The sequence below is a fragment of the Oryx dammah genome, unplaced genomic scaffold (assembly GCF_014754425.2).
Source record: "Oryx dammah isolate SB20612 unplaced genomic scaffold, SCBI_Odam_1.1 HiC_scaffold_27, whole genome shotgun sequence".
In the NCBI taxonomy this organism is placed as follows: Eukaryota; Metazoa; Chordata; class Mammalia; order Artiodactyla; family Bovidae; genus Oryx; species Oryx dammah.
In genome coordinates, this window is record NW_024070211.1 from 25,275,344 (window position 1) to 25,302,147 (window position 26,804).

Genomic DNA, 26,804 nt, shown 5'->3' on the forward strand with positions numbered 1-26,804 from the left:
TTCTCAACCTCTTGGTAAGATTTGTTCCAGGTTCGTTGGTGACATTGAGTTAAACTAATGTATAAATCAGAGAATGGATTGTGAAGAGGTTTTGGTAATAGGGTCAAAACTCAAAGTCTGATAACATGGATTGGGATAAAATCTGAGAATTTTTATGCAATTTAAAATAATAAAATTTCCACTTAAAAAACATTATGTATTGATACGGATTTTCTTATGAGAACCATTGTGGAATTTCCAACTGGGGGACAGTATCTCTAATGAATGATAAAACAAACTTTGTGAAGGCAGGTATAGAATGTGATAGAGCAACTTAAATGTATGAACATCTCCCTTCAGTATTAAGGCCAGACAGTAGAAGTAGACTGAAGAAATTATATTTAATCTAGTTGCTATATCCTGGCAATTTATGAACATTTAGATAAACATCTTGTTAATGCTGCTTGTAGTTTCAAAGTCATAGCTTAAGTATTCTACACAGAAAAAAAAATATATAATTTCTTTCTGTCAAGCTGTCTGAAAAAAAGTCTTGTTTTTACTTTGCTGTAATATTTAGCAAGGTTAGAAACTTGGTGTCTAGTATCTAATTTGTTCCAGTTTTGAACAAAGTTAAATATGTAAACTAGAACTTCAATGGAATGATTTAACTTGTGCTATCAAAATGGGATTTAAGTTTTAGACTTGTTTTTGGTAAAAACTGATTCAAATTCAGGACATTATTGCGAACCATGTCCTGTGAGACTAATACATTTTAATTCTGTTGAGTGATACAAAAAATGGTAGTATTTCTGTCTTTAGAAAGAGCTAGTATTTCCTAGCTTGTAGATTAACCTAGGGTGGTTCACTGAACATTTTTTAAAGCCCACATCCCTCTGGAATTCACAGATGGGGAAAAGTTAGAATTAGCTTGTAAGACTGTGGCTTCACAGTGTCAAAAATGATCAGTTTGTTTGGATAGTTTTCCAGCAGAAAAATCAGGCAAATTGTTTCCTCAGTGCCTTTGAAATTATGCTGTTTGGAGTTTTTCCTAGTTAGATGGAACCTTTCGATTGCTTTTGAATAACTAGTCTAGAAATAAAAGTAGTAATTTGCTAACTTGTTAAAGAAAAATTTATTTTTGGTGGTGAAGGCTGTCCTATTGAACGCTTTGATATTCTGAGTCTTTTTCATCACTGGCTGTTGATAGTTCCTCACCTTTTTTTAAAAAAAATCCTCTCTGAATTGATAATTATTCCTCAGAAAAAAATTCAATTGCATTCAAATGCTTGCAACAATTTTCAAGTACTTTTTAAGGATTCAAAACCTCCACCCTCAAAGCTCATCTAAATGGTGGGTGATTCATAAGAGCAGAATTTCCATTTTAAAGATCTAAAATGATGGCAGAGAAGTAAATTTTAGTTCAAAACTTAATTTTTCTCCTGTACTTGTAGCCATTCAGCATGTATTTATTGAGCACATATTATGTTTCAGCAGTAGTTCTAGCAATGAACAAGGCAAAGGAAGGGACTTGAGCTCACAGAGTTTATATTCTGAGAGGGTAGAGGTGGGCAAGTATTAATTGTTAAGTTGAAACAGTGGTCTTGACCCTCACAATTAACTCTGGCTGGTTCTTATACATCTAAGTAGCCATTTTTCTCCAGAAACTAGAGATGATTTTGATTAATTGACCTGACAGTGCATGGCACATCATATTTACTTGGGAGGATTTAATAGCCCCAGAGACTCCCAAAGGAAACATGAAAATTTCCATATACTATTATCCTAATGGGATCAGAGTAAGAGAAAGTGCAAGCAAAGATTTAAAGTTCTCACAGGCAGAGGAGAGATTTAGGTCAGTTCTTAAATGCTCTCGAGTTTTTTACTTGAATTCACGTTAGACAAAAAAGTCAAGGCAACAAAAACTGAAAGCATGGAAGGAATACATTTTATAAAAATTTATTTTCTTCTTAGGGGGATGAGTAATTTGTTTCTTGAGTATATTATTTATAATTGAAGGGGCAAGTAGGGGCAAGTTTTGGGGTAAATTGTGGTGGAAAATATTTTATATACTCGGGAATTTTGCGGGGGAAGAAAATAACTAGTCTGGAATATTCTATAGAGATGGTTCTCAAAGTGTGAGTCCAGGATCAGTAAAATCAGCATCAGTCACTAGGGAATGTCTTAGAAATGTGACTTCTCAGAGCCCATTCTGTACCAATGAAATCAGAGGAAGGGACAGCCATCTGAGTTTTAATAAGTTTATCCAGTGGTTCTGATGCTCCAGAGGTTTGAGAACCACTGCCCTACAATTTGGAGAAGGAAATGGCAACCCACTCCAGTGTTCTTGCCTGGAGAATCCCAGGGACGGCGGAGCCTGGTGAGCTGCCATCCATGGGATTGCACAGAGTCGGACACGACTGAAGCGACTTAGCAGCAGCAGCCCTACAATTATGCGCAAATTATTATTATTTTAATTTGGTCCACATTTATTAAAGGTAGACACGTGTAAGTTGTATTGGCTGCTTTTTAAGTTTAGCACGCAATGTACAACGTATTTTTTAGCAAGTTAATGTTTGTCGTTCAGTTGCTAAGTTGAGTCCGACTCTTTGCGACCCCATGGACTGCGGCATGCAGTCAGCATGTTAATACTCCTGTAAAATATTCCCATACTTAAAGAAAGTCTATTTTTCTTTCTTTCAGTTAATGCAAAAATATCCTAAAATAAGATTTATATTAAATTAAACCATTTTATATTAAATTAGATAACATAATTGAAAAACCAAGCATAATGGCCAACATACAGTAGAGCATTATATAATTACCTTTTGCTTTTATATACCAGAATTGGTTTTCTTTAATTTGTCATATATATTATTGATTTACTTTCTTAATTTCACAGTATTTGAATGTGAATAAAATGTAGAAGTATTAAAATAAAAGAAAGCTTAGAATTATATTTATCAGTTCTTTTGTATGGGTACTATTTTGGGGCAGATTATAGCTTATTCTAAATTTGAATGAAATTTAAAATTTCCATGGGGCAGAATTAAGTTTTGAGCTCAAGAGTATTGTAGGAGATACTACATTTTAAGATCGCTTCTAGCGCCCCTTGCATTTCCCCAAGTCCTCCGGCCTGAGGGGGCAAATGAAATATCTTGACATTGTGTATGGCTACTCAGTCACGTCCAGCTGTTTGCAACTCCATGAACTGTGGCCCACCAGGCTTCTGTGTCCATGGGATTTTCCCTCTAGAATACTGGAGTGGGTTGCCATTTCCTTCTCCAGGGAATCTTCCTGACCCAGGGATCAAATCCACGTCTTTTTCATCTCCTGCATTGGCAGGTGGATTCTTTACCACTGTGCCACCTGGGAAGCCCATTAGTAATCTACAATTTTCTGGCTGGCAGCAAACATAGGCCCTTTCCCCGGATGATCCCCCAGTTGTTTGGGGCATTTTCTGAGTGCATTTGGATATGTTCAGGAGCACGGTGGCTCCAGCTCCTGCGCTGTGCTCAGAGTTTATGGCCTGACAGCCCCCTGACGGCCTCTGCCACTGCCCTGAGGCCCAGGACTCTGAAGGAGGACTGCTATTGTACTGAGAACCGCTCTGTGATGTGTCCTCAAACTGCAGAACCTGCTGTTGGCCAACAGGTGCTCGGTTACTGTTACATGTCACACACACCAAATTGTATCACAAATACGAATTTATACTTAATTTCCCAGCTCCTGCTCCTCTTTCTTAGGCATCTGCATACTCAGTTTGGAAGGTCTTCCCTGAACATGCTCACACACAGACAAATTCAAGCTTTGGTGGAGGGGGCTGCAGCAAGGCTGGTTTCAGGGCCATGTGATCTATTCAATCACCCAGGGCCCCCTGTGCAGAGAGGGGCCCTGTGCTTAGTTTTATGCTCTGTTGTTGCCATCTTGAAATTCATGATTAACTTTTGAACATCAGAGAAGGCAATGGCACCCCACTCCAGTACTCTTGCCTGGAAAATCCCATGGGCGGAGGAGTCTGGTAGGCTGCAGTCCTTGGGGTTGTGAAGAGTCAGACACGACTGAGTGACTTCACTTTCACTTTTCACTTTCATGCATTGGAGAAGGAAATGGCAACCCACTCCAGTGTTCTTGCCAGGAGAATCCCAGGGACGGGGGAGCCTGGTGGGCTGCTGTCTATGGGGTCACACAGAGTCAGACATGACTGATGTGACTTTAGGGTCCTGTCCCATTTTTGCACTGGATTCCTCAAGTTAGAGTACTGGTATCACTCTATTTTTAAAAATTTTTTTAAACTTGGCTGGTGGATTGTTTACTGGTTTATCCACTAAGTCTCTCAGTCATATCTGACTTTTTGCGACCCCGTGGGCAGTATAGGCTGCCAGGCTCCTCTGTCCATGGGGTTCTCCAGGCAAGAATACTGGACTGAGTTGCCGTTCCCTTCTCCAGGGGATCTTCCTGACCCAGAGATAGAACCCATCTCTGCACTACAGGCAGATCCTTTACTGTCAGTTTATGCCTCAAATTAGGCAGCCGTTCTGAGCAGCTGTCTATCCAGTCAGCAGACATCCAGATTCTGAATCTCTGTTTAGAAACAATTCACTAGACTCTGCCTGTTTCTTCCTGCATCTGTTCTTGAGACTTACATTAAGAACATCTAAACTCCCCTTAAAGCATTTCTTAATATCTGGTAATGAGATAGTAAATTTAACATGGTTTTTCTTATAAGGAGTGGTCAGTTTAGTTCAGTTCAGTCACTCAGTTGTGTCCAACTCTTTGCGACCCCATGAATCGCAGCATGCCAGGCCTCCCTGTCCATCACCAACTCTCGGAGTCCACCCAAACACATGTCCATCGAGTCGGAGATGCCATCCAGCCATCTCATCCTCTGGCATCCCCTTCTCCTCCCCCTTCTCCTCCTGCCTTCAATCTTTCCCAGCATCAGGGTCTTTTCAAATGAGTCAGCTCTTTGCATGAGGTGGCCAAAGTACTGGAGTTTCAGCTTCAACATTAGTCCTTCCAATGAACACCCAAGACTGATCTCCTTTAGAATGGACTGGTTGGATCTCCTTGCAGTCCAAGGGACTCTCAAGAGTCTTCTCCAACACCACAGTTAAGAAGCATCAATTCTTTGGCGCTCAGCTTTCTTTGTAGTCCAACTCTCACATCCATACATGACCACTGGAAAAACCATAGCCTTGACTAGACAGACCTTTGTTGGCAAAGTAATGTCTCTGCTTTTTAATATGCTGTCTAAGTTGGTCATAACTTTCCTTCCAAGGAGTAAGTGTCTTTTAATTTCATGGATGCAATCACCATCTGCAGTGATTTTGGAGCCCCCAAAAATAAAGTCTGACACTGTATCCACTGTTTCCCCATCTATTTGCCATGAAGTGATGGGACCAGATGCCATGATCTTCGTTTTCTGAATGTTGAACTTTAAGCCAACTTTTTCACTCTCCTCTTTCATCTTCATCAAGAGGCTCTTTAGTTCTTCTTCATTTTCTGCCATAAGAGTGGTGTCATCTGCATATCTGAGGTGATTGATATTTCTCCTGGCAATCTTGATTCCAGCTTGTGCTTCCTCCAGCCCAGCGTTTCTCATGATGTACTTACTCTGCATAGAAGTTAAATAAGCAGGGTGACAATATACAGCCTTGACGTACTCCTTTTCCTACTTGGAACCAGTCTGTTGTTCCATGTCCAGTCCTAACTGTTGCTTCCTGACCTGCATACAGATTCCTCAGGAGGCAGGTCAGGTGGTCTGGTATTCCCATCTCTCTCAGAATTTTTCACAGCTTATTGTGATCCACACAGTCAAAGGCTTTGGCATAGTCAAGAAAGCAGAAATAGATGTTTTTCTGGAACTCTCTTTCTCAATGATCCAGTGGATGTTGGCAATTTTATTTCTGGTTCCTCTGCCTTTTCTAAAACCAGCTTGAACATCTGGAAGTTCATGGTTCACATATTGCGAAAGCCTGGCTTGGAGAATTTTGAGCATTACTTTACTAGCGTGTAAGATGAGTGCAATTGTGTGGTAGTTTGAGCATTCTTTGGCATTGCCTTTCTTTGAGATTGGAATGAAAACTGACCTTTTCCAGTCCTGTGGCCACTGCTGAGTTTTCCAAATTAGCTGGCATATTGAGAGCAGCACTTTCACAGCATCATCTTTCAGGATTTGAAACAGCTCAACTGGAATTCCATCACCTCCACTAGCTTTGTTCATAGTGATGCTTTCCAAGGCCCACTTGACTTCACATTTCAGGGTGTCTGGCTCTAGGTGAGTGATCACACCATCATTATTATCTGGGTCATGAAGATCTTTTTTGTACAGTTCTTCTGTGTAATCTTGCCATCTCTTCTTAGTATCTTCTTCTTAGGTTAGGTCCCTATCATTTCTGTCCTTTATTGAGCCCATCTTTGCATAAAATATTCCCTTTGTATCTCTAATTTTCTTGAAGAGATCTCTAGTCTTTCCCATTCTGTTCTTTTCCTCTATTTGCATTGATCTCTGAGGAAGGCTTTCTTATCTCTCCTTGCTATTCTTTGGAACTCTGCATTCAGATGGATATATCTTTCGCTTTCCCCTTTGCTTTTTGCTTCCCTTCTTTTCACAGCTATTTGTAAGGCCTCCTCAGACAGCCATTTTTCTTTTTTGTATTTCTTTTTCTTGGGGATGGTCTTGATTCCTGTCTCCTGTACAATGTCAATAAGACTGGTACAGTCCACAAATTTATAGGATTCTTGTGATAGTTTACTGTTATTGCCTTTTTAGATACAAAGTCAGTTTTGGAATATTTATTTTTAAAAATCACTCTTTGACAAATTTTCTCCTGGTCTAAAAGCTGGTGAAATTTATCAGGAACCAAATTAAATGTGATTCATATTGGACAAGAACCAAGTATCCATTAAATGCTAAGGCTGAGGGGCAGAAAAAATGGAGGCAGCCTCTCCTTGCTTTTTAAGAGCTTGTAATGCACTTAGAATGACAGATGCAGAGAGCAATTATTTCTGCCTGGGGGAGCCTGGAGATGGGGTTGCGAAAGAGATTAAATACTATTTAATGTACTCCTGCAAGGAGGGGCTTGGTGTCCATGGGTTGACTTTGGCAGTGTACTTTAGACTAGGATTTGAGTCATTATATCTTGGTCATACTTTTTTTCCCCCCCATGTTTTGGCCCCAGCAAGCGGCTTTCAGGATCTCAGTTGCCTGACCAGGGATCAAACCTGGGCCCTGGCAGTGACAGTCCAGAATCCTAACCATTAGGCTAGCAGGGAACTCCGTCGACTTGTTTGTTGACACACATTAGATCACTTCTTTTCTCCTGTGCTTTTTAGCCTCGGCACCCCAATCAGATGAAGGCTCTGACATCGACTCTGAACCAGACTTGCCCCTCAAGAGGAAACAGCGCCGGAGCCGCACCACCTTCACTGCAGAACAGCTTGAAGAACTGGAGCGGGCTTTTGAGAGAACCCACTATCCTGATATTTACACCAGGGAGGAACTGGCCCAGAGGGCAAAGCTTACGGAGGCCCGAGTACAGGTACCAACGTCCCAACATCGCGTGCTGCGTAAACCCAGACAGGGAACAAGAGCATCTTCCTCTCTAAGGTGTACTTCAAACCAAGAAAGCAACTATGCTAGGAATGGTCCTTCATTGTGAATGGTAGCCTCTCACATTCTAAAGTTCTCCCTTTCTGATTTCTTTCCTTTACATTTTGCCTTGTCATGATAACAATATCATGATCTCTTTTTTCTTTTTATTTGCACTTGTGTGGTCCAACCACCTCCCACCACTGCTCCTCCCCCTCCCCCCCCCTCTGCCCCCCCACCCCCCCCTGCCCCCTACCTCAAGGTATGTCTGTGGGATACAGCAACATTTTACTATGCTAACCAGTAAGTCAGAAAATGTTCTTTTTCCTCTTACTAGTTCGGTAAGTCCAATTATTGATATGATGGCTATATTTGGCTTTTCTGTCACATTGTTTGATACGAGTATTTTGTATGTATTGATTTAAAACTGTGATCTATTTAATTAGCTTTCTTTCTATTCTTAGTATATTTTGTATTTATGAAAATGTACGTTCTTATTTTAGACTTTGGTCGTCATTACGAGGAGAATGTGTTAATAATCGTATCAGATGTAATACAGAGAAGAATGTCAATTCGTGTTACTCACGCATCATTTCCGATATCCTTGTTATGTACCAGGGAATGCATAGATTTGGGGGGTGGTACATGGACGACAGCGAAGTTTTGAGTGGTTGTTGTGTGCCAGGCACTGTTCTAAATGCTTTGTGTGGATTAACTCATTTACTTATCATTAAGACCCTAGGTTGGTATTATGAATATCCCCAATTTATAGATGAGGAAACAGACTCAGAGCATTTAAGTAACTACCCAAAGTCATGTAGCTAGTAAGTGATCACAGTAACTGGATCCCATATATTTCCTCTCTGTAGCCATTCAGTCATGAAGAAGTGCAAAGTTGTATAAGGTAAAATCCTTTTCTTTAAGTCTTCAAGTAACTGTACTATTTTAAGAACATGTAAAATTACCTTTTCAACTTAGAAGTGTTCTGAACCCTGGAGAAAGGCTAGTTTGGTGTAATTTGTTTCTATTGAGTGATCAAATAATATTTCATTATGAATGATGAACAGTCTCCCCAAGGAAGAAAAGCACTGCTGGAAAGATTATAAGTGCTTCAGGGTATCCTGGAATTCTTTACTCACCCAGGAGTTAAAGTCACCTTATCCGGAAATGTCATGTTATTCCCAGATACTTGACTTTCATAGTCAGAGTGAGACTGAGGACTCAGCAGCGAACTAGGCAGTTGTTGTGGTCTCTAGATTGATTGACACCTTCCCCTATGCATCTATCTCTCCCATCACAGATTGTTCTGGAATAGCCTCTTATAGTCTGCAGAGCCAAGTCAGATTGCTTTTCTCAGCTTGACTTTCTATCTGATCATCACAGTGCTGGAAAGTCAAGGAACACCAAGAAGAATGAGGACAAATTTCTCAAGTAACTAGTGTTTAATGGGGTAATAAAAACACACAAATAATTTGAAAGCAAAGCTGATATGATAAGTATATTAGAGAGAGATGAAGTGCAGTGAGAGCTGAGAGGAGGAAAGGTGTGAGATCTTGTTGGGGTAAAAAAGGGGGGCTCATGAAGAAGGGAGGGTTCAGATGGACTTCTGGGTCTAGATAGATATTCAGTGGGCAGGGCAGGTGGGAGAGCATTTTAGTAACACAGAATAATGAGCAGAAGCACAGAGGGTTGGATGCACACAAGTTACATGTCAGATGAACTTTCATTTTCACTCTAGTCATGTTGAAGAAACAGTGAATAGTTCAGTTTGGTTAAATAGAGGGAGTGGTAGGGTGGCAGGAAGGAAGCTGATTGGAAATCTGTTTGGTTTCTTTGTATTCTTGCTGTTTTTGTTCAGTCACTGTCTTGTCTGACTCTTTGCAACCCCATGAACTACAGCATGCCAGTTCTTCACTAGCTCCTGGAGTTTGCTCAAAATCACGTTCATTGAATCAGGGATGCCATCCAACCATCTCATCCTCTGTCGCCCGCTTCTCCTCTTGCCTTCAATTTTTCCCAGCATCAGGGTCCTTTCTTAGTGTTTATTTTTTGGTACTTAGGAAATGTGCATTCTTAACTTCAGTTATCATTCTGGGCAGAATATGATTCTATCAGACATAACATATAGAGATGTGTGTCAATTCTTGTTATTCACTCACCACTTCAGGGATTCTTGTTATGTACCAGGCACTCTGTGGACTGTAGGGGTGGTCCATAAAAAATAGTGAAATTTTGAGTGCTTACATACATTTTGTGGAGAGCTTGGGTTTCAGGCAAGGCAGCTAAACTTAATGCAAAGGGCACTGAAGGTGGTGGACATGAAATAGATCAGCGGCAGTGGGAATGGAAAGGAGAGAACTGCTGTGAAAGGTGGAATGTAGGCATCTGATTGTGTGAGCTGGAGGTACATGCAGCGAAGAGTCCCAGACATGCTGGGATTTATAGCACAAATGTTTTACAGCTGGACCTATTCAATCCCTGTATTTAATACATTGAGATATAGTGCTCCTTCCCAGAAATGACCACCTCTAACCACAAACTGGGCTTCCCTGGTGGCTCAGATGGTAAAGAATCTGCCTGCTATACAGGAGACTTGAATTTGATTCCTGGGTTGGGAAGATCCCCTGGAGAAAGGAATGGTAACCCACTCCAGTACTCTTGCCTGGAGAATCCCATGGACAGAGGAGCCTGGCAGATTACAGTACATGGTGTCTCAAAGAGTCAATGACTAACACTTTTTCAGCCACAAATCATGATGTATGTATATATCACATATTATTTATAGTAACATATACTCATATATCATATTTATATAGTATATATAATGTATGATCATAATATATTATGTATAGTAACATATAGTGTACATATTATAATTATATAACAACACTATATGTATTATTTATAATGTATTATCAAATGTTTGCTTTTATTATAGTTCTGTGATCACCCAGTTTAAATGTGAAGTTGAGGTCCATTCATTCTTCCTTTCTTTCGGCAAACCTTTATTGAATGCCCTCTATATCCCAGGGTCTGGTCCTTATCTCCCCAGGCTGGCCAAGCCCACATACTGGGTCTGTCCTTAAGACAGACTAGAGATCAGTTCTGAACTCAAGAGTCAAAAAATAAACTTTGGATTTAAAGAAATCAAACAAAGAGAGTGATGGAAAACTGAGAAGAGTGTTCCCTGTGTCTCTGTTTCCTTGTTGCATTCGCCAAAGACAAGTATGTGGGGACAGAATTCATCTCAACCGCGCGCAGCTTGTACAGCGCCGGACACTCGCATCTGGTTCAGGAAATGTGGAGGAGAGTAAGAATGGCTCATTAACTTCCAGAGGACAAGGGATCAAACCAATAAAGAGTGGTTCATATTTTTCTGTACAGTGACCTCCTCTCCAAAGCAGGGCCCTCATTAACCTAACAGCTGTCCTAATGTGGCTTTAACCCGGTGACTCTTTACATTCCTTATGGTTTCATTAGTTCCCTTGAGACGCATCATGTCTTGCACCACAGCTATGATCTACAGCCTAACAAATTCCCTACAACACCCGGCATATGGATCTTTTACTTAACTCAGCAGGAAAAAGAAGGGAGTAGTTAATCACTGATTAAAATGCCAGAACAAAATCCTTTAGTTTTTAGAAGGATCTGGGAAAGCAGTAGCAGCGTCAGTTCAGGTTGAGTGATAGCCAGAGAGTGTGTTAGTTTAATTTGGGGCACCTGGGAAAACCCAACACCAAATCAAAAAAAAAAAAAAAAAACAACAACAAATGTGTCTACATTCCCCTCCCTCCATGGAAGAAAATTTCTAAGCTCTTGTGGATAAAGATGAGATTAAAGCTTTAATAACGTAGACCTTTGTCAGTATTTGAAAAAATTTCTTTGAACAATAACTATGTTATGTTTATCAGGGCTGAATCTGAGTACACAATCTAAGAATTACTGTACAGCAAAGGCCTAATTCGCTTAATTCATCTCCCTGGTAGCTGTTATTATGAAAATAATGGCAAAAACTACAGTTTTGTAAGGAATGACTTGCAAACACTTATGATGTGTAAAAGTTTTAGTAAATATTCCATCCAAGAACTGTACGAAGCAGGCAAGTATTCTTGCCACCCAGGTAATGGAAGACAGGAAAGGAAGCTGCTTGTGGAAAAAAGGATTTAACTAGGAGTCAGAAGATGTGGGTTTTGGTCTCAGCTTTATCCAAAGGGTTTTGTCGAGCAAGTCACTTAATTTTGCTCTAATCCTACTGGGCTTCATTTTTTTTAATTTAATTTTTAAAATATGGGATTTAGATCAGATGACCTTAGGCTGGGTCCATGAATGACTAGGATAATCATGAATGGACTTCAGGAGACCTGGGAAACTTGACATTTGTACACAGATGTTCTGCTTTTGCCTGTGTGTGTGTGCACACAAGTGTGAGGTAGGGAGAGGGCCGCTAGCTTTCCTCATATTCTTACAAGTTACCACCCCTTGATCATTTCATTAATTAAAAGCCCCTAAGATGCATGATCTCTCAGGACCCTTTAACACTGATAATTTGGGATTCTCATGGAAGCCCAGTGATGGTTTAAAACTATCTAACAGATCTTTGTAGTTCAGAAGTTAAGATAGGTATGAAATATTTGGCCCTGAACTCCATAAGGAAGCAAAAATGTGGTCATCCTACCATTCTCTGCCGCAGTTTGCTTTTGTGATGTATAAAGTTCTGTATGCCCTCATGTGTGATATTCACGGCAGCATGGCATTTCTTCTTGTCAGCCTGGACCGTCCTCTCCCCAGCCTGCTCTCTACATGGTGGTCAAGGCTGGGTAGCAGCTGTGGTAGGAGGGCTGGGCGAGTGGAGTGAGTAAGAAGTTCCAGGGAACAAGCAGATTGTCAGGACACTGAATTTACCTACTTGGAAAGTACTGTAATTGACACTTTAGTATCACCTCTGGTAGTTAATGAAACATTTTGTAATCTTGTTGTAAATTCTAAGGGTTAACGATTACACTCTCTTCCCATTTTTCAAACTGTATTTGAAATAACCCATCTGGAATAATGTAGGTTAGATTGCTTTTGAGGACCACACCAAAAATGTGAACCAGTAATTTATTGAGAGCAAAATTAGGCTTACACCATGGGACAATTAGCACTAATCCATGAAACTTGGAAACAATTTGGACCTAAGCCTCCGTTCAAGCCAGACTGGCTTTCAATTATTTGAGGTGTTATTTGGGCACTTTCCTGCTTGCTCAGGGGCATGAAAGGCTTTGGCTATAGACAGAACTCAGAAAACAAAGGCTTTAATTCTTGGATTTCTCAATGTGACATTTTTGCTTAATAACTAACATTTACTGAACACACTTTTTTTTTTTACAGTATTCTTTTACAAGCTTTGTTTGTATTGTCTCATTTAATTGTTTATGTTGTCTCATTTAATCCTGTGAAGGAGTTTTTTTCCTCCCATTTAGTAGATGAGAAAACAGAGGCCCACAGATGTTAAGCAAAATTTTCAAGGTTACAGAGGTAGTGAGGGACAGGAAAAGCTGGGATTCAACTCTTGCCTGCATTGCTCCCATGTGAATGTAAAGTATGACTGTATTTTTTAAAATACTGAGTTTTTATCCAGCTTTTATTGCTGAGAACAAATTGGTCACTTATTTTATTCAGGAAGAGGAAAATTTATAAAAACCTATTCTTTTGTGATTATCTTTTCCTCCTAGTTATTGTGATATAATAGTGATCTTTCAGTCAGTTTCAATTTTGCTTCAAAAAATCATCGGATGTTATGTTACTCCAGAATGGACCTGAAGATCATTTCCAAAAGCATGAAGAGAGACATACAAGCATGGAAAGATTCAGGGAGCAGGTGAAATTGAACCAGGCTGTAGTTCATCAAACGAAATAAAAACTTGCTGCAAGAGAAGGTTCTGATGTTGTGTGATATTGCACAGACAATTATAAACAACTGTGCCTGATAGTAGTTATCCACTGGTATATGCCTCCTGCCCCACTTCCTTACTATGCGAAATGTGATGTGGAAGGCCAGGTAATGCTGGGGAGAGTGAAATCACACTGAATTAGAGATTGTAAAGTGACATTTAACAGGAAAGTAGCAGACTCTGAGATGGAAAAGACTGAAGGCAAAAGGAGAAGGGGCAGCAGAGTATGAGATTGTTAGATAGCATCACCAACTTAATGGACATAAATCTGAGCAAACCCTGGCAGATAGTGAAGGACAGAGGAGCCTGGCAGGCTACAGTCCATGGGGTCGCAAAGAGTCAGACATGACTTACTGACTGAACAACAACCACCACAAGCTGACTTTGTAAACTTGTTCTTTCTGCCCTACTGGCTAAGAAATTGGTGGAACACTCATACTCTCCTCTAGAACCTCAAAGGCCAGATTGTTGCTATTGTTACTCTTTTCAAAACAAAGAAAAGTTTCTAGTCATTGTAAAAACCAAATCATAAATACCTTCTACCGATTTTGGGACTTCCCTGGTGGCTCAGGCGGTAAAGAATCTCCCTGCAATGCCAGAGACCTAGGTTCAATCCCTGGATTGGGAAGATCCCCTGGAGAAGGGAATGGCAACCCACTCCAGTATTCTTGCCTGGAGAATCCCATGGACAGAGCACCCTGGTGTTCTATAGTCCATGGGGTTGCAAAGAGTCAGACATGACTGAGCGACTCACACTTTCACTCTCCACCCATTTTAAGTGATTTTTTTTTTTTCAGTCTTATGCACTTACACGTGCAGGCTACAGTCCATGGGGTCGCAAAGAGTCAGACATGACTTACTGACTGAATAACAACCACCACAAGCTGACTTTGTAAACTTGTTCTTTCTGCCCTACTGGCTAAGAAATGGGTGGAACACTCATACTCTCCTCTAGAACCTCAAAGGCGACAGTCCATGGGGTTTGTCTGTTAGGAACTAGGTGATAGAATATTGGAAGAGTTAGGTAGAACTTCTGAGTGCCAGGGGAATGTCTTTCAGTCGCAGATGGGGGTAATAACAGCACCCCAGAATCATTGTGCTTGGCTTGGGTATTTAAAATGAAGGTGATTTCAAGGGCACCTTTTTCCTATTAAAAATAGATGTGTGTTTTATGACTTTCAAAGCCTAAAGAAGGCAAGGACCATTTCCCAGTTTGTAACTTCAGTGTATTTTTACTTCAGTTCTGCTTCTGGCAGTTTCAGCTGCTTCTTGGAGATGCAGAGGCTGCCAGGGGCAAGATGATAGAAAACTCTAGTTAACTGAGTTAACCAGAGACAGGCAGCTCAGTCCTCAAGAAGCCCTGGTCTCTCAGAAATAGCCCTCTGGATTTATTTAGCCAGAATTTAAACAACATTTAAATTCCTTCCTTTGGGAAACTCTTAAACCTCCTGTTAAAGGTTTGTTTTTCAGTAAAGATTTACTTTCCAACTATTCCTTGTCTTTTACCATATACTGTATGGTAAATATAAGAACTCATAAATCCACCTCCTGGTGGGTTTATTCCATGTCATCAATGTTTACTTGTATCATTGTGGAAAAATGAAACAAAACCAAACTACCTTGTACACCTAGCCTTTTGGGTTTTATCTTTTGAAGGGATTTGTAGAAAGTCATGATGTTCCTTCTAATTTATTATCTGAATGAAGACATTTTTTATTGTAAAAATTGGGTTATGGAGGAGTTACCATGAACATAAATCAAAAGTAGGTTGGGATTGATGGAGTAACCAGGCAGAGCCCACCCACTGGATAAATCAAATTTGGTTTACTTATCTAAAGGTTACAGCAGGAAGTTGGCACAGAGAGATTGGAGACATGCTCTGATAATGTCAGAAGGGCAAGCTTCTGAGATCTTCATAATGAATCTCACCAGTAGGTTTTGTGACAGTAAGTCTGAATGAGTGAAGTCACATCATAACTTTTGGAAATTCAGCTTCATCCCTGCCTAGGCAGCTGAAGATGCATTTCACATGGGTTGGTCAAGATAAGTGTGAGGACCCGTCACTTGAGCCAGGGGTGCCTCATTGATCTTGAGGTTATATACTATGAAATATGACCACAGTGCGTGGGATAGTACAGTACACTCAGGCATGAACACAACCCTCATTCCTTACCCTCAGCCTCCTCAGGCTAACCAGCTTGTTCCAAACACTTCCCTGAAAACAGTTTTTTTGCCCTGATGCCTCTGGGAGTCATGGTAACAGACACTTAGACTTTCAGTGAGAAAACACAATTGATCCAGAACCGAAATTGAATGCCGTTCCTGGTTCTATTATCCCAGGTGGCAATTTATTAAGTTAAGTAAAACTCTAATTCAATTATGTATCAACTTGAGAAAATATTGACTTACCTTCTTTTCCTGTGGGATACTTAAGGAGTATTAAATGTTAGTGTTCTGAGGAAGTTCAAACAGCTTTCCTTACTAGTATCTTGCAGCATGGGTAGAGAAGACCAGACTCCTTTTCAGACAGATGCTTGAGTGAATAGCAAAAGCTTAAGCAGATGCCTTGGTAAAATGTTTATTAAACTGGGCTTTCTTGTTTAAGAACGGAGGGAGGGAGACATTCCTCTCTCCACTCTTTTAAAATTCTGTGACTTAAAATTTAGAATTAAGTTGTTTAAGTGTTAACTTTGTTCTGTGGGGAAATCAAGTCATCTTTTCTTAAGCATGCTGGTCTCTTGTATCATCTCTTCCATCTGGACTGATCGCTTTTTGAAATCATATCCAAACTTAAAATGAGTTGACATTCTGTCTCTCATCTAAAGTTTTCCCGATTCTCTGCATTTCCAAAATGGAACTTCTACCTCTAGTGAGCAATTAGTTTGGTGACCTTGACCACTCTGTGAATTCCTTGAAGAAAAGACAGTAAGCTCCTTGAGCTCAGGGATCCTATCTTATCTACTCCTTTTTTCCTCTGATAAAAAGATAGGTGCTTACAGCTGCTATGGAAAGAAATAATAAAACAAACTCATTTTGTAAGGGATCTTCATAGATAAAATGCTTTTTTTTCTTGAAGTACCTCTTCAACATTAATTTCTATTAAGATCAGTATAATGTCTCATATTTTGGAAGAGATGGTAAAAAATAGCTCCACTTTTCCTTCTGGTCAATTTTATAAGACTCTCTAGGAGCTGTGCACATAATGTCCATAGAAATACAGACACATTGATAAGACTATGAAATACAAGGGTTAGTGCAGTAGGCAAGGCCAAATTAGGACACATGTCTTGGAGGGGGCCATAGAGACTCCTGGATCCTCCCTGAAGTGCTGTAGTACATGATGGTGGGAGGGTGCCAATGGTGATGGCACCTCTGCTCAGCCATCCCTCCCCATAGTCACCCCAGAGTTCATGTGGGGGCTCATGCCAGACCTCAGAAAGCCCTTGAAGTCCCTCTACTGACCCCTGAGATCTAACTTTCCTTTCTCCCCTGACAATACAAGCCAGAAGGTAGAGGACTCTTGTGTCTGTTTGCCCTTTCACTAAGGGACCTTTAATCTGTTTTAGCATGAAAAATTCATTAAGAATGTATTATTATTTCATCAGTGAAATTCTCAAATTTTAAATTAAATCCATAGGTCTGGTTTAGCAACCGCCGTGCAAGATGGAGGAAGCAGGCTGGGGCCAATCAACTGATGGCTTTCAACCATCTCATTCCGGGGGGATTCCCTCCCACAGCCATGCCGACCCTACCAACGTACCAGCTGTCAGAGACCTCTTACCAGCCCACAGCTATTCCACAAGGTATGGAGTAAGGCAGTCAAGGGGTTAAAATGTAATTCCCAGTCTTGTTCCCTGCTGCTTGCTTTATACAGTGAAATCTTCTGTGATGTCCCTGTGGCTGGCTGTATGTTTGTTACATTATATCGGGCTGTCCTGAAAGTACCTGTCACCTTTCAGAAACATAGTTTGTTCTATGACATGTCTGAATCTCTCTAGTTAAACTGTGTTGTAATATAATATTGTTTCAGGATTTTAAAACAAAACCAAACAATGAACCAAAACAATCTCCCAAAATAAGCACGCAATTGGCTTTTCCTTTGTTAAAACCTCTACCTTTGTACTCCAGTCTGCAATTAACTGAAGTTCTGATGGCTCCTCACTGGGGTAGGAATTGAGGGTAGGTAAACTTTGATAAAGTCCTTCTATATTACAGCATGGGCTTTCCAGGTGGCTCAGTGCTAAAGAATCTGCCTGCCACGTAGGAGACGTGGGTTCGATCCCTGGGTTAGGAAGATCCCCTGGAGAAGGAAGTGGCAACCCACTCCAGTATTCTTGCCTGGGAAATCCCATGGACAGAGGAGCCTGGAAGGCTACAGTCCACAGGGTTGCAAAGAGTCAGACACAGCTTAGCAACAGCAGAAAAATGTTACTGCATAGAGGTGAATTGGATAAATAAGAAGACTAAATTATTTTGGATTACAAAAGATAGCATTGTGGGCATTTGAAACTATATTATCACACTAATATTTACGTGTTTTGGAAGTTTATTTGATAAGAAATTTAAGATGCAATTCTTACATTGGTTAATCTTTATGTTGGTTAGTAAGATTCAATACTAATATAGGTTTGTTCTCACTGTTAAGGTGATTTCTGAATTTCTGTTCTGGTTAAGTGTTCCTTGAAAGTATATAAGTAAACTATGTACTTGTACATATGTGTAGAAGAGAGGTGGCTCTATTTGTTAGGAGTGGTTCTATACTTACATATCAAGAAGTACAGTATGAAATTTACATTGATTTGACCAGTGGATATACTGATGGGTGGGTGACTACAAACTTTTGCACTGAACCTTCTCTGCCAGCCTTCAAAGGAGATTTATGGCTGATAACCTTCTTCCCCGCAGCCGTGTCGGACCCCAGCAGCACCGTCCACAGACCTCAGCCGCTTCCTCCGAGCACTGTACACCAAAGCACTCTTCCTTCCAACCCGGACAGCAGCTCTGCCTACTGCCTCCCCAGCACCAGGCATGGATTTTCCAGCTATACAGACAGCTTTGTGCCTCCATCCGGGCCCTCCAACCCCATGAACCCCGCCATTGGCAATGGCCTTTCACCTCAGGTCAGTCCCGTTTCCAGACAGACGAGTTGCTGTATACCAGAACCAAATAGTCAATTCCCTAAGGCAGTCAGATAATGAATTGCCAAATTTAAACCATAATGTATTCTTTATACAAGCCACATGATTTCAGTTTTCTGGTTTCCTTTCTCTCCACCCTTCTTATGGGCTGTATCAAAAGTTAGACCTTAGACTTAAAATTCAAGCCACTTTTATCATAATCAGGGAGATTTTCTGTTTATACTTAGTTGTCAAGGTGTCATCTGCTCCACACGTAGTAGTTCTGGGTTTTGGGTAAGAAGTTCACACATATTTTTTAAAATGGTATTTGGTCAGCTGATAGGGTTGTGAGTAAGAACGCTTAATAAGAAAACACCACAGCTTTTCTATAATTTTCAGAGAGAAGGTTAACAAGTTGTGTGGAGAATGACCCATCTGATGGCTGCAGAACTCTGGGACAAATGAGTTATAAATGCAGAATATAGGAGAATTACTGCTCCTTGGGAATATACAGAAATTTGAATGTTGTAATTGTTTTTCTAATTTGCATTGGACTATGAGCTTTTCTTGAGAGATTATATTAATAAATTGCCTTGATAATTGCATGTCAGAGGGTTGGTTAAATTTCCTACATGTGGCATCTGTCTGGGGTTGACATTATTAGCAGTTGTTTAAATACAGATCACTTGATTTTATTAGAGAGCACTTGGCCCAGGTGGCGAGGAGAGCTGCCCGCTAAATTTGGAGAAATGTCACGAAGGGGTTGCAATCTATAATTGCAATCAAGAATCTCTTCAGGGCTGAGAGTGAGAGTTTTAACAGCTTTATCTTTTCTTAACCCCCTTTTTCCTCTTGGTGGTTAGAAAAACAGAGAGAAGCTCAGAATGACACAAATGAAAAGTGAAAAGACAATTATACTCAATTACACACTAATCACTGACTATCACCACTGCCTAAGCACCAAGAGGGCATTCTAATAGGCAGAAAATGAGATTTTAATGGCACAAAGGGTGGCCAAAATAAGGACTCATATATCTTTGCCTTCTTCGTTTTCTTCAACTTGTGGTTTGCGTCTTGGGAGTGGAGTTCCTGGGCTCTGCATAACGGTGATAACTCTGAGCAGCTGAAAAGTTCAAAGCTGTTGCAGTTGAAAAGAATGAATAGCAAAGGCAATGAAATAAACATTTCTGCCTAAAGGCAAAAGTTCATAAATCCTTTTTTGTAACAGTAAATGTAATTAAGTTTCATAGATTCCTATAGCACATCCTGGGATAAAAACTAAGAGGTGGCTTTAAACCTTGGCTGCAAAATAGCAACATGAAAACAATGGACGTGCTTCCTACAGGACTTTAATAGACTTAATTTCCAAGTACTGGCCTTTGTGAATGTGGTTTTGCATGAAAATCATGGACTTATATTAATAGATTCATGTTTAAAGGGCTGTATTTAGAGCATAGAAGCTTCTCCCACAGTTTACAAATAACATCAGAAGTAGTTGTCTCTGCAGTTTAAAACGTTAAGCAGCTTGAGGCCACAGAAAAGTTTTTTATGAACACAATTCGGTTGAGAGTTTGCATAAAAGTAAACTTCAACTCTGTAAGGTGAGACCCAGGATTCTCTTGGCATATGTCAGTGGTCGAATATTATAACACAGGTATTATACTGTGTTATTTAAGTGGAAGTACTAGCACTTGACTTTGAAACTGTTAGTCCTTGATTTCAAGAAGACTGGCTATGATTCTAGAGTTGGCAGTAGGGCAGGAATGATTCCATTATCAAGCAATGGAAAATTCCTCGGGCAACTTCTGTGTTTCTTTACAATGTTCTTATACATTATGTTAACTCCTTACTTATTATATTGTGGATATCCAGAATATTTTGCATTTCTACCATATATTTCCTCTTCAAACCACCAGTTGTGTTAGTTGCTGTGGTATCTCTAGTGAGTTAGAAGAGAGATGAATAATGTGAAGTTCCTCCTTATTTCCTTAGGCAAAATTGGAGAAAAATAGCTGAGTGAATCAACATCTTGCCGGACGTATATACAAAATAGATGGAATAGGAGCATTAGGCGAATTGGGAATTAGGACTTACTTTTCTATAGTCTTTGAGACTGACCGCTTCTCAGGAATGCCTCTATTTAAGCAAAGAGGGATATGTTCACTGTTTTTGGTTGTTTGTCTTTATTAAAGATATCATAGGGATTTCCCTGGGAGTCCAGTGGTTAAGACTCTGCCTTCTAGTGCTAGGGGGTGTGAGTTTGATCCCTGGCCGGGAAACTAGATTTGCCATGACACAGGGTGTGGCCAGAGGTCCAAGAGGGAGGGGATATTGTATCCATAGAGCCAATTCACTTCCTTTTACAGCAGAAACTAACACATTGTAATACAATTATACTCCAATAAAAAAGTTTAAGAAAATATTGTAAAGAAAATTGAAGAAAACAGCCCACATTTAACAGCTAGTTTACCTGTTTATCTAAAGAAAAGGGTAAAGAATGGTGATGGCTGAGTCTTTTTGCTTGTTATAGGGAAGTGCTTATTGATATATTGGATCATATAATATTAAATATGGAGAACTTCCCTGGTGGTGCAATGGTTAAGACTTTGCCTTCCAATGCAGGAGGTGCCAGTTTAATCCGTGGTTGCTAAGATCCTACATGCCTCAGGGCCAAAAAATCAAAACAGAAGCAATATTGTAACAAATTCACTAAAAATAGTCCACATTAAAAAAAAAACAAAAATAGATCTTAAAGGAACTAATCCTACAACTGCCATTTCTCCTCTTCTTTCCAACTCTTGCACTTCCTATCTCTGGCTGAAAGTCTGATACGCAGACAAGTCAACTGAGGCTCAGAGAACTTGTGGCCATATCGCTAGTGAGAGAGCTGGGACTAGACAGAATTCCTGGCTCCTTGTGTAGAACCTCATTACTTACAGCACCTAGCTGGGTGGAGAGAAGACAGATTAAAAAAAAAAAAGGTGGGGACTTTATTCATATTTTAAAATAATTTTATAGAAGCTAGTTTTCTAAACTTTTGGATTTGGGTTAATTAACACTCTTTTCTAATGCACTCTTTACATGCTTTTTTGCTTTATGCATTTTTCTTATCAATCTTTTAACTTCCCCTAGTAATAAAAAGTACTTTTTGGTTATTATAGGAAATGGGGAAAAATTTTTTTTTTAGGATTTCCTTTCTCTGGAGTAGGAAAAAAATTCCCCTAGGCAGCCACTGCTAATATTTTTGCATTTTACCTTCCAGCTCTTTTTGGGTGTTATGCTTTAAAAATACATACATAATTGAGATAGTATATATATATATATATATACTATATCATAAAATATGTAAGCTTCCATCTCGCCTTTTCCCTGCCTTTGTACTTCATCATAGGTCTTTTCTTATCTACTAATTTAAATGAAATTGGATCTAAAGTTTTTTGAGTCATTATGATCAGTTCATTGTAGATCTCTTTAGTAGATGCCATTTTATTTGTGCATCTTATTTGATTTTTTTCCTACTGGCATTGATGTTGATGTATCATTTGCCCTTCAGACTTGGAAATCACGCGTTAGAATGTGTGTGAACCATTGTAAAATCAGCTTTCTAGTTAATGGAATTAATAGACATCATTATGATAAGCAAATTATTCCTTACGGTTTGTGTGTGGGATTTAGTTGATTTTCCTCTGGGGCCTCTAACATATCTATCTGCTCCCTCAAACAAAGATTCTTTTAAGGCTTGGCATCAGAGCCATGAGTCAAAGGGTGTTTCTCAGATGCCCTTACTGCTTTCCTCAGAGAAATTCTCAGCTTTCGGAGGGATGGGTGTGAAGCAGTGACTGAGGAAAAGGTCACTGTCCAGTTGGTCAGATGAGAGTAGCAACAGATTGACAAACGTGTGTGACATTCTGAATCTCAGAATCCTGATGAAAACTTTTAGAGACATTGATCATATCCCTTCTCAAGTTGCTTAAAGTGTCTGTGCATTACTGAATTGTTGGCAAGTGTATTTTGTTCTGAGGGACTCCATCACTGTATCCATTTTATTTATGGAAAAGCTGAGGCCGGTGCAACACAGTCAGAGTCACTGGCAGAGGTAAAAGCCAAGTCTGTCGCTCTTCCAGGCTTTTTTGGCTGTGCTGGGTCTTCATTACGGCACACAGGCTTTCCTAGTTGCGGTGTGTGGGCCTCGCTAGTTTCAGTGCATGGGATTCTCCAGTTGTGGCCTGCAGGCTTCTTGGGTTATGGCTTGCAGTGTTAGTTGCCCTCTGGTGCAGGATCTTAGTTCCCTGAACAGTGATCGAACCCACGTTTCCTGCATTGGATGGCAGATTCTTTACCACTGGACAGCCAGAGAAGTCTCTTTTCCAGTTTCACTAGTTCTTTAATAAACCAAATTACACATTTAATTTGCCAAAGAGGCATGATGTCGTAGAAAGATTTCCATGGGCTCCAGCACTGATATTCACCTTGGTTTTCCAGCGGGGAGAATGGAAAGGCTTCACAGATGAACGACTGGGCTTCACGCTCCCTCCAAAGCTGGATTTGTTAAGATATCTTGAGATTCTCAGTGTTGGATGGAAGGAGAATAGGATAATTTCCTTGAAATTTTCTGCTGTCTCTGAATTTCTACATAACCATTCTAGAAGTTGAGGCTTTTATAACAAATGACAAAACACCCCTTGAGAAGAAAACCGTTCAACTCACTATACCCTGCAGTAGCGCCCTCTTTTGAAAAGTTGTGTGTTCTTGGTGTGGGGACATCACAGAAAGAAAACAGGGAAATAGAGACCATGTATTTTCCCTCCAAACCCAGCTGGTATGTTCCCAGCACCTTCCTGCATGTGCAGTGGAGAAAAAGGAATGCCGACCTGGAATATGGAGCCAAGGAAATACAACCAGATGCTTGAGACGTGAGACTAATTAACATTTGGCCCATGTTCTTCTAATTAACTTTCCTTTGCAAGAAATACTACCCTGACTGCTCCCCCACCTCCAAAACACACATAGCTAAACCTCTAAAACAAGGACAATAAAATGAACAAACATATCATTTCAACCCCCCCCCCGACCCAAATCCTACAAAATTCCACAGTTTTTGGTGACAGCTTCTAATGATTTCTTGAGTGAAATACAGTATCAGTGGGTTACAGGTTTCTAGGAAGCTTTTTTTTGTTGTTGTTATGTAGTATGCAAAAATGGGCCAACTTGGCTGCATTTAGAGTTCATCAACCATTGCAAATGATTCTTCAAATGTTTTGGGTTTGGTAAAACCTAAAACACATTTTGCCAAGCACTTTTCCTCCTTAATTTTTCAAACTGTGTATTTTAGGGAAAATTTGATCCATATGGTTTTGATTCATTTAGTCTTATATCATTGACATTTTTTTTTTCCTGTGGAGCCATTTGATATCCAAGAAGCTTTCTGAGCCTTTGCTGTGTTCATTTTAAGCATTTTCTTCCTTAAAAAGAGGAAGTCCTCTTTGCAACCTCAGAGGCTATAAATTTTGAGTACTCTCTCAGTTCAGCAATACTTAAAAATACATTTGGTATAAATCTGGATTATTATGAACACATTTTATGTTTAGAACAGATGGAGTGATTTTTGTTTCTGGTTTTATGAGTGAAACCAATGATAAAATAAGAAAATAGGCTTAAATTACAAAAAAAAGTTTTGTTTTAGACAACATTTAACTGTTATTAATAAATCCCCACGGTAAGATCTACGCTCACAGACCTCACTGCAAATTTTGTCCAGGTCTTGGGTAAGATGTAATTGAATAACCAGTACACCTGTCCTATTTCATGGGTAATCTACTGAGGAAAGAAAAAAAATTCTCATAAAGATTTGTGTACCAGGCTTCAACATGCTTGAATGTTTGCTCACCACTCAGCACCTCAGGAACAAAGAGTAGGTCTGCAGATCTCATCAAGTTTATGGACCATACCTCTGTTAAGTCTGGTTGAATCATCACAGCTTTGTGGGGATGAGATGCTGTCTCTGAAACAGACCCAAGAAAGAGCAGATAGATCTTTATACTAACGAGATTGCGGTTAATGGCGGAAGACACCAGGATCAACTTTTGTTCTTATTCATATTTTACAAAAGGAACCCTTTAACTTCACCACCCATCCAGTTGCTTTTAAAGAATAATATTAAAATTGAGATTATTAGTGTGTAATGTATGTAAATTGCATATTTGGTGTCAGCTACGCCTGTTAGGCAGCTTCTCCATTTCATGCATATATGTATTAGACTGTCGTGGTTCCATTTCAAATCAGATTTCAATTGCTCAGCACAGTTTCTTTTGACAAACATTTGTTAATCCTGAAACTTATTAGGGAGATGCATTTAAGTGTTAATATGTATACACCAAACTCAAGACTGCTTTTGATTTTGCTTGTCATTTCTTGGATCACAGTGTTCCTAATTATCTCAAATTCCTTAGCTGCAAGGCAAGATGAAGGATCTGTGTCCATCGAAGGTGTAAGGGTTTACTACAGATCAGTTTGTTATGTGAATGGGGTACCGTCCTTAAGAATGCTTGTGATGGATACTCTTCTGTTTCCTATAGAAAGAATGTCCCTTTCATTGTGGCATGGCAATTCCTTGACCTTCTTTTGTACTGTTGATGCATGTGAAAGCAGTAAGACTTCCCCTCGTGGCAGCTCCTGTTTCAGGAGAGCTATTTTTCTGGACATTTTGGGCACACATCCAGAAGCTACTTGATGCCAGGCCATTTGTTCTGTCCATTTCACACACAAGTTTGCAGATCCTCTGCCCTCAACTTACCTTTATCATCGTGAAGGAGCAGGCAAGCAGGTGGCCTGCCACCAACTCATTTCCCAACAGAGGCACTTCTTTTCTTCTTCTTTTTTTTTTTACAATTTCCAGAGATTCATCTGTGGACAGAAAACAGTGCTTTTCATTAAAGAGATTGGTTGGGTGTCAAACAAAGCCTGGAGAGAGAAAGTGGCAGCCTCTCTGAAGCTTCAGCCTCTTTCTGTTTCATTTCTAAAGCAATTCATGAGGTTCAGAAGCCTTACATGTTTATGAAGGCTCAAGGATGTTTATGATCATCAGTAAGCCCATTTCAGCTATACCAGAGTAGCCGCTGACCATTTGCAGGTTTCCATTTTGCCACATTAGGTTTTCAAGATGTCCTGCTTGGTGGTGAAAACATTGCTGCTAATCCATTTGTTGAATCAAGGCAGGCTGTAATTGACATGGTGCCTTTGGTTTTTCTCCGAAGGCTGTGGTTGCTACCCTTAAAGAGTATGAGGAGAGCACTGGTTTATATCAGTTCTAGCCACAGCCTCTTGTGTTAGTTATCCAGAGTTGAAGAATTGTGAGAGAAACAAGTCCTTGGCCAAAATCTCCCTTTTTAAGAGAAGAAAGGAGCAGCAGACTCCAGTGACTAAATCTTAACTCATGTCACTGAAATGAGCCACGAGAAAACCTTTCTTGCTGAATTAAATTTGTATGTGTGTGTGAATTATATTGATTTAAATAGAAATTCTATCAGCTACTTTCTCTTGTACATTGAACAAATCAAATGTAACAACCCCATGGTTTTTAGGTCCATTTGAATTCCGTTAGCCATCAGGGAGAAAAAATTGAGTGTGATTGCTTGGTTTATAATTAAGCTACTAGAGTAAAAAGTTTTTCTTTGTAATCAGTAAAACATAGGAAAGCCATGCTGGATTCTAGTGTGAGGCCAACGGCCTGAATCAACCCTTTATATGTGGTTGGAATGCAACGTAAAGCTTTTAATTTATTACTGCATTTGCAAAACGGCAATATCTACAGAAATCTGAATACTTGCATATTTATTCAATTAGAAGTTGAATGTATGCTTTGTACTGCAGACGCAGAAGACTGGATTCAGTCATTAGTTGTGTACTATTTTTTGTTGTTTTTTCTTTTTTTAAAAAAAGAATCTGTCTCTGCAAAACAGTCTGGGTTCCATCAGAGGCGTATATTTTTCAATATGTAGTATAATATTTTAAAATTACTCTTGACATTTAGCTAGAGTTCAGTGAACTAGAGTTTCTGGGATTAGTGATTGCGTTGTCTCCACTGATCAATGGAAAAGATGATAAAGACCCTTTGAAACAGTGCATTTTGTAGAATCAAAGGGTTGTTCCTACTTTGTAGGGAGTATTTCTTAGCTGTGAGAGGAC

At 39.8% G+C, this 26,804-nt stretch overlaps 1 protein-coding gene across 1 annotated transcript in view; it reads left to right on the top strand.

Annotated features, from left to right (window-relative positions):
- Nucleotides 1-26,804, top strand: part of LOC120854094 (paired box protein Pax-3-like) — an 82,133-nt gene that overhangs the window by 42,369 nt on the left and 12,960 nt on the right. The window contains exons 3-5 of the mRNA XM_040227915.1: nt 7,287-7,520; nt 17,141-17,306; nt 18,409-18,623. Coding sequence (XP_040083849.1) covers nt 7,287-7,520; nt 17,141-17,306; nt 18,409-18,623 — 615 coding nt within the window. The remainder of the gene's footprint in view (nt 1-7,286; nt 7,521-17,140; nt 17,307-18,408; nt 18,624-26,804) is intronic.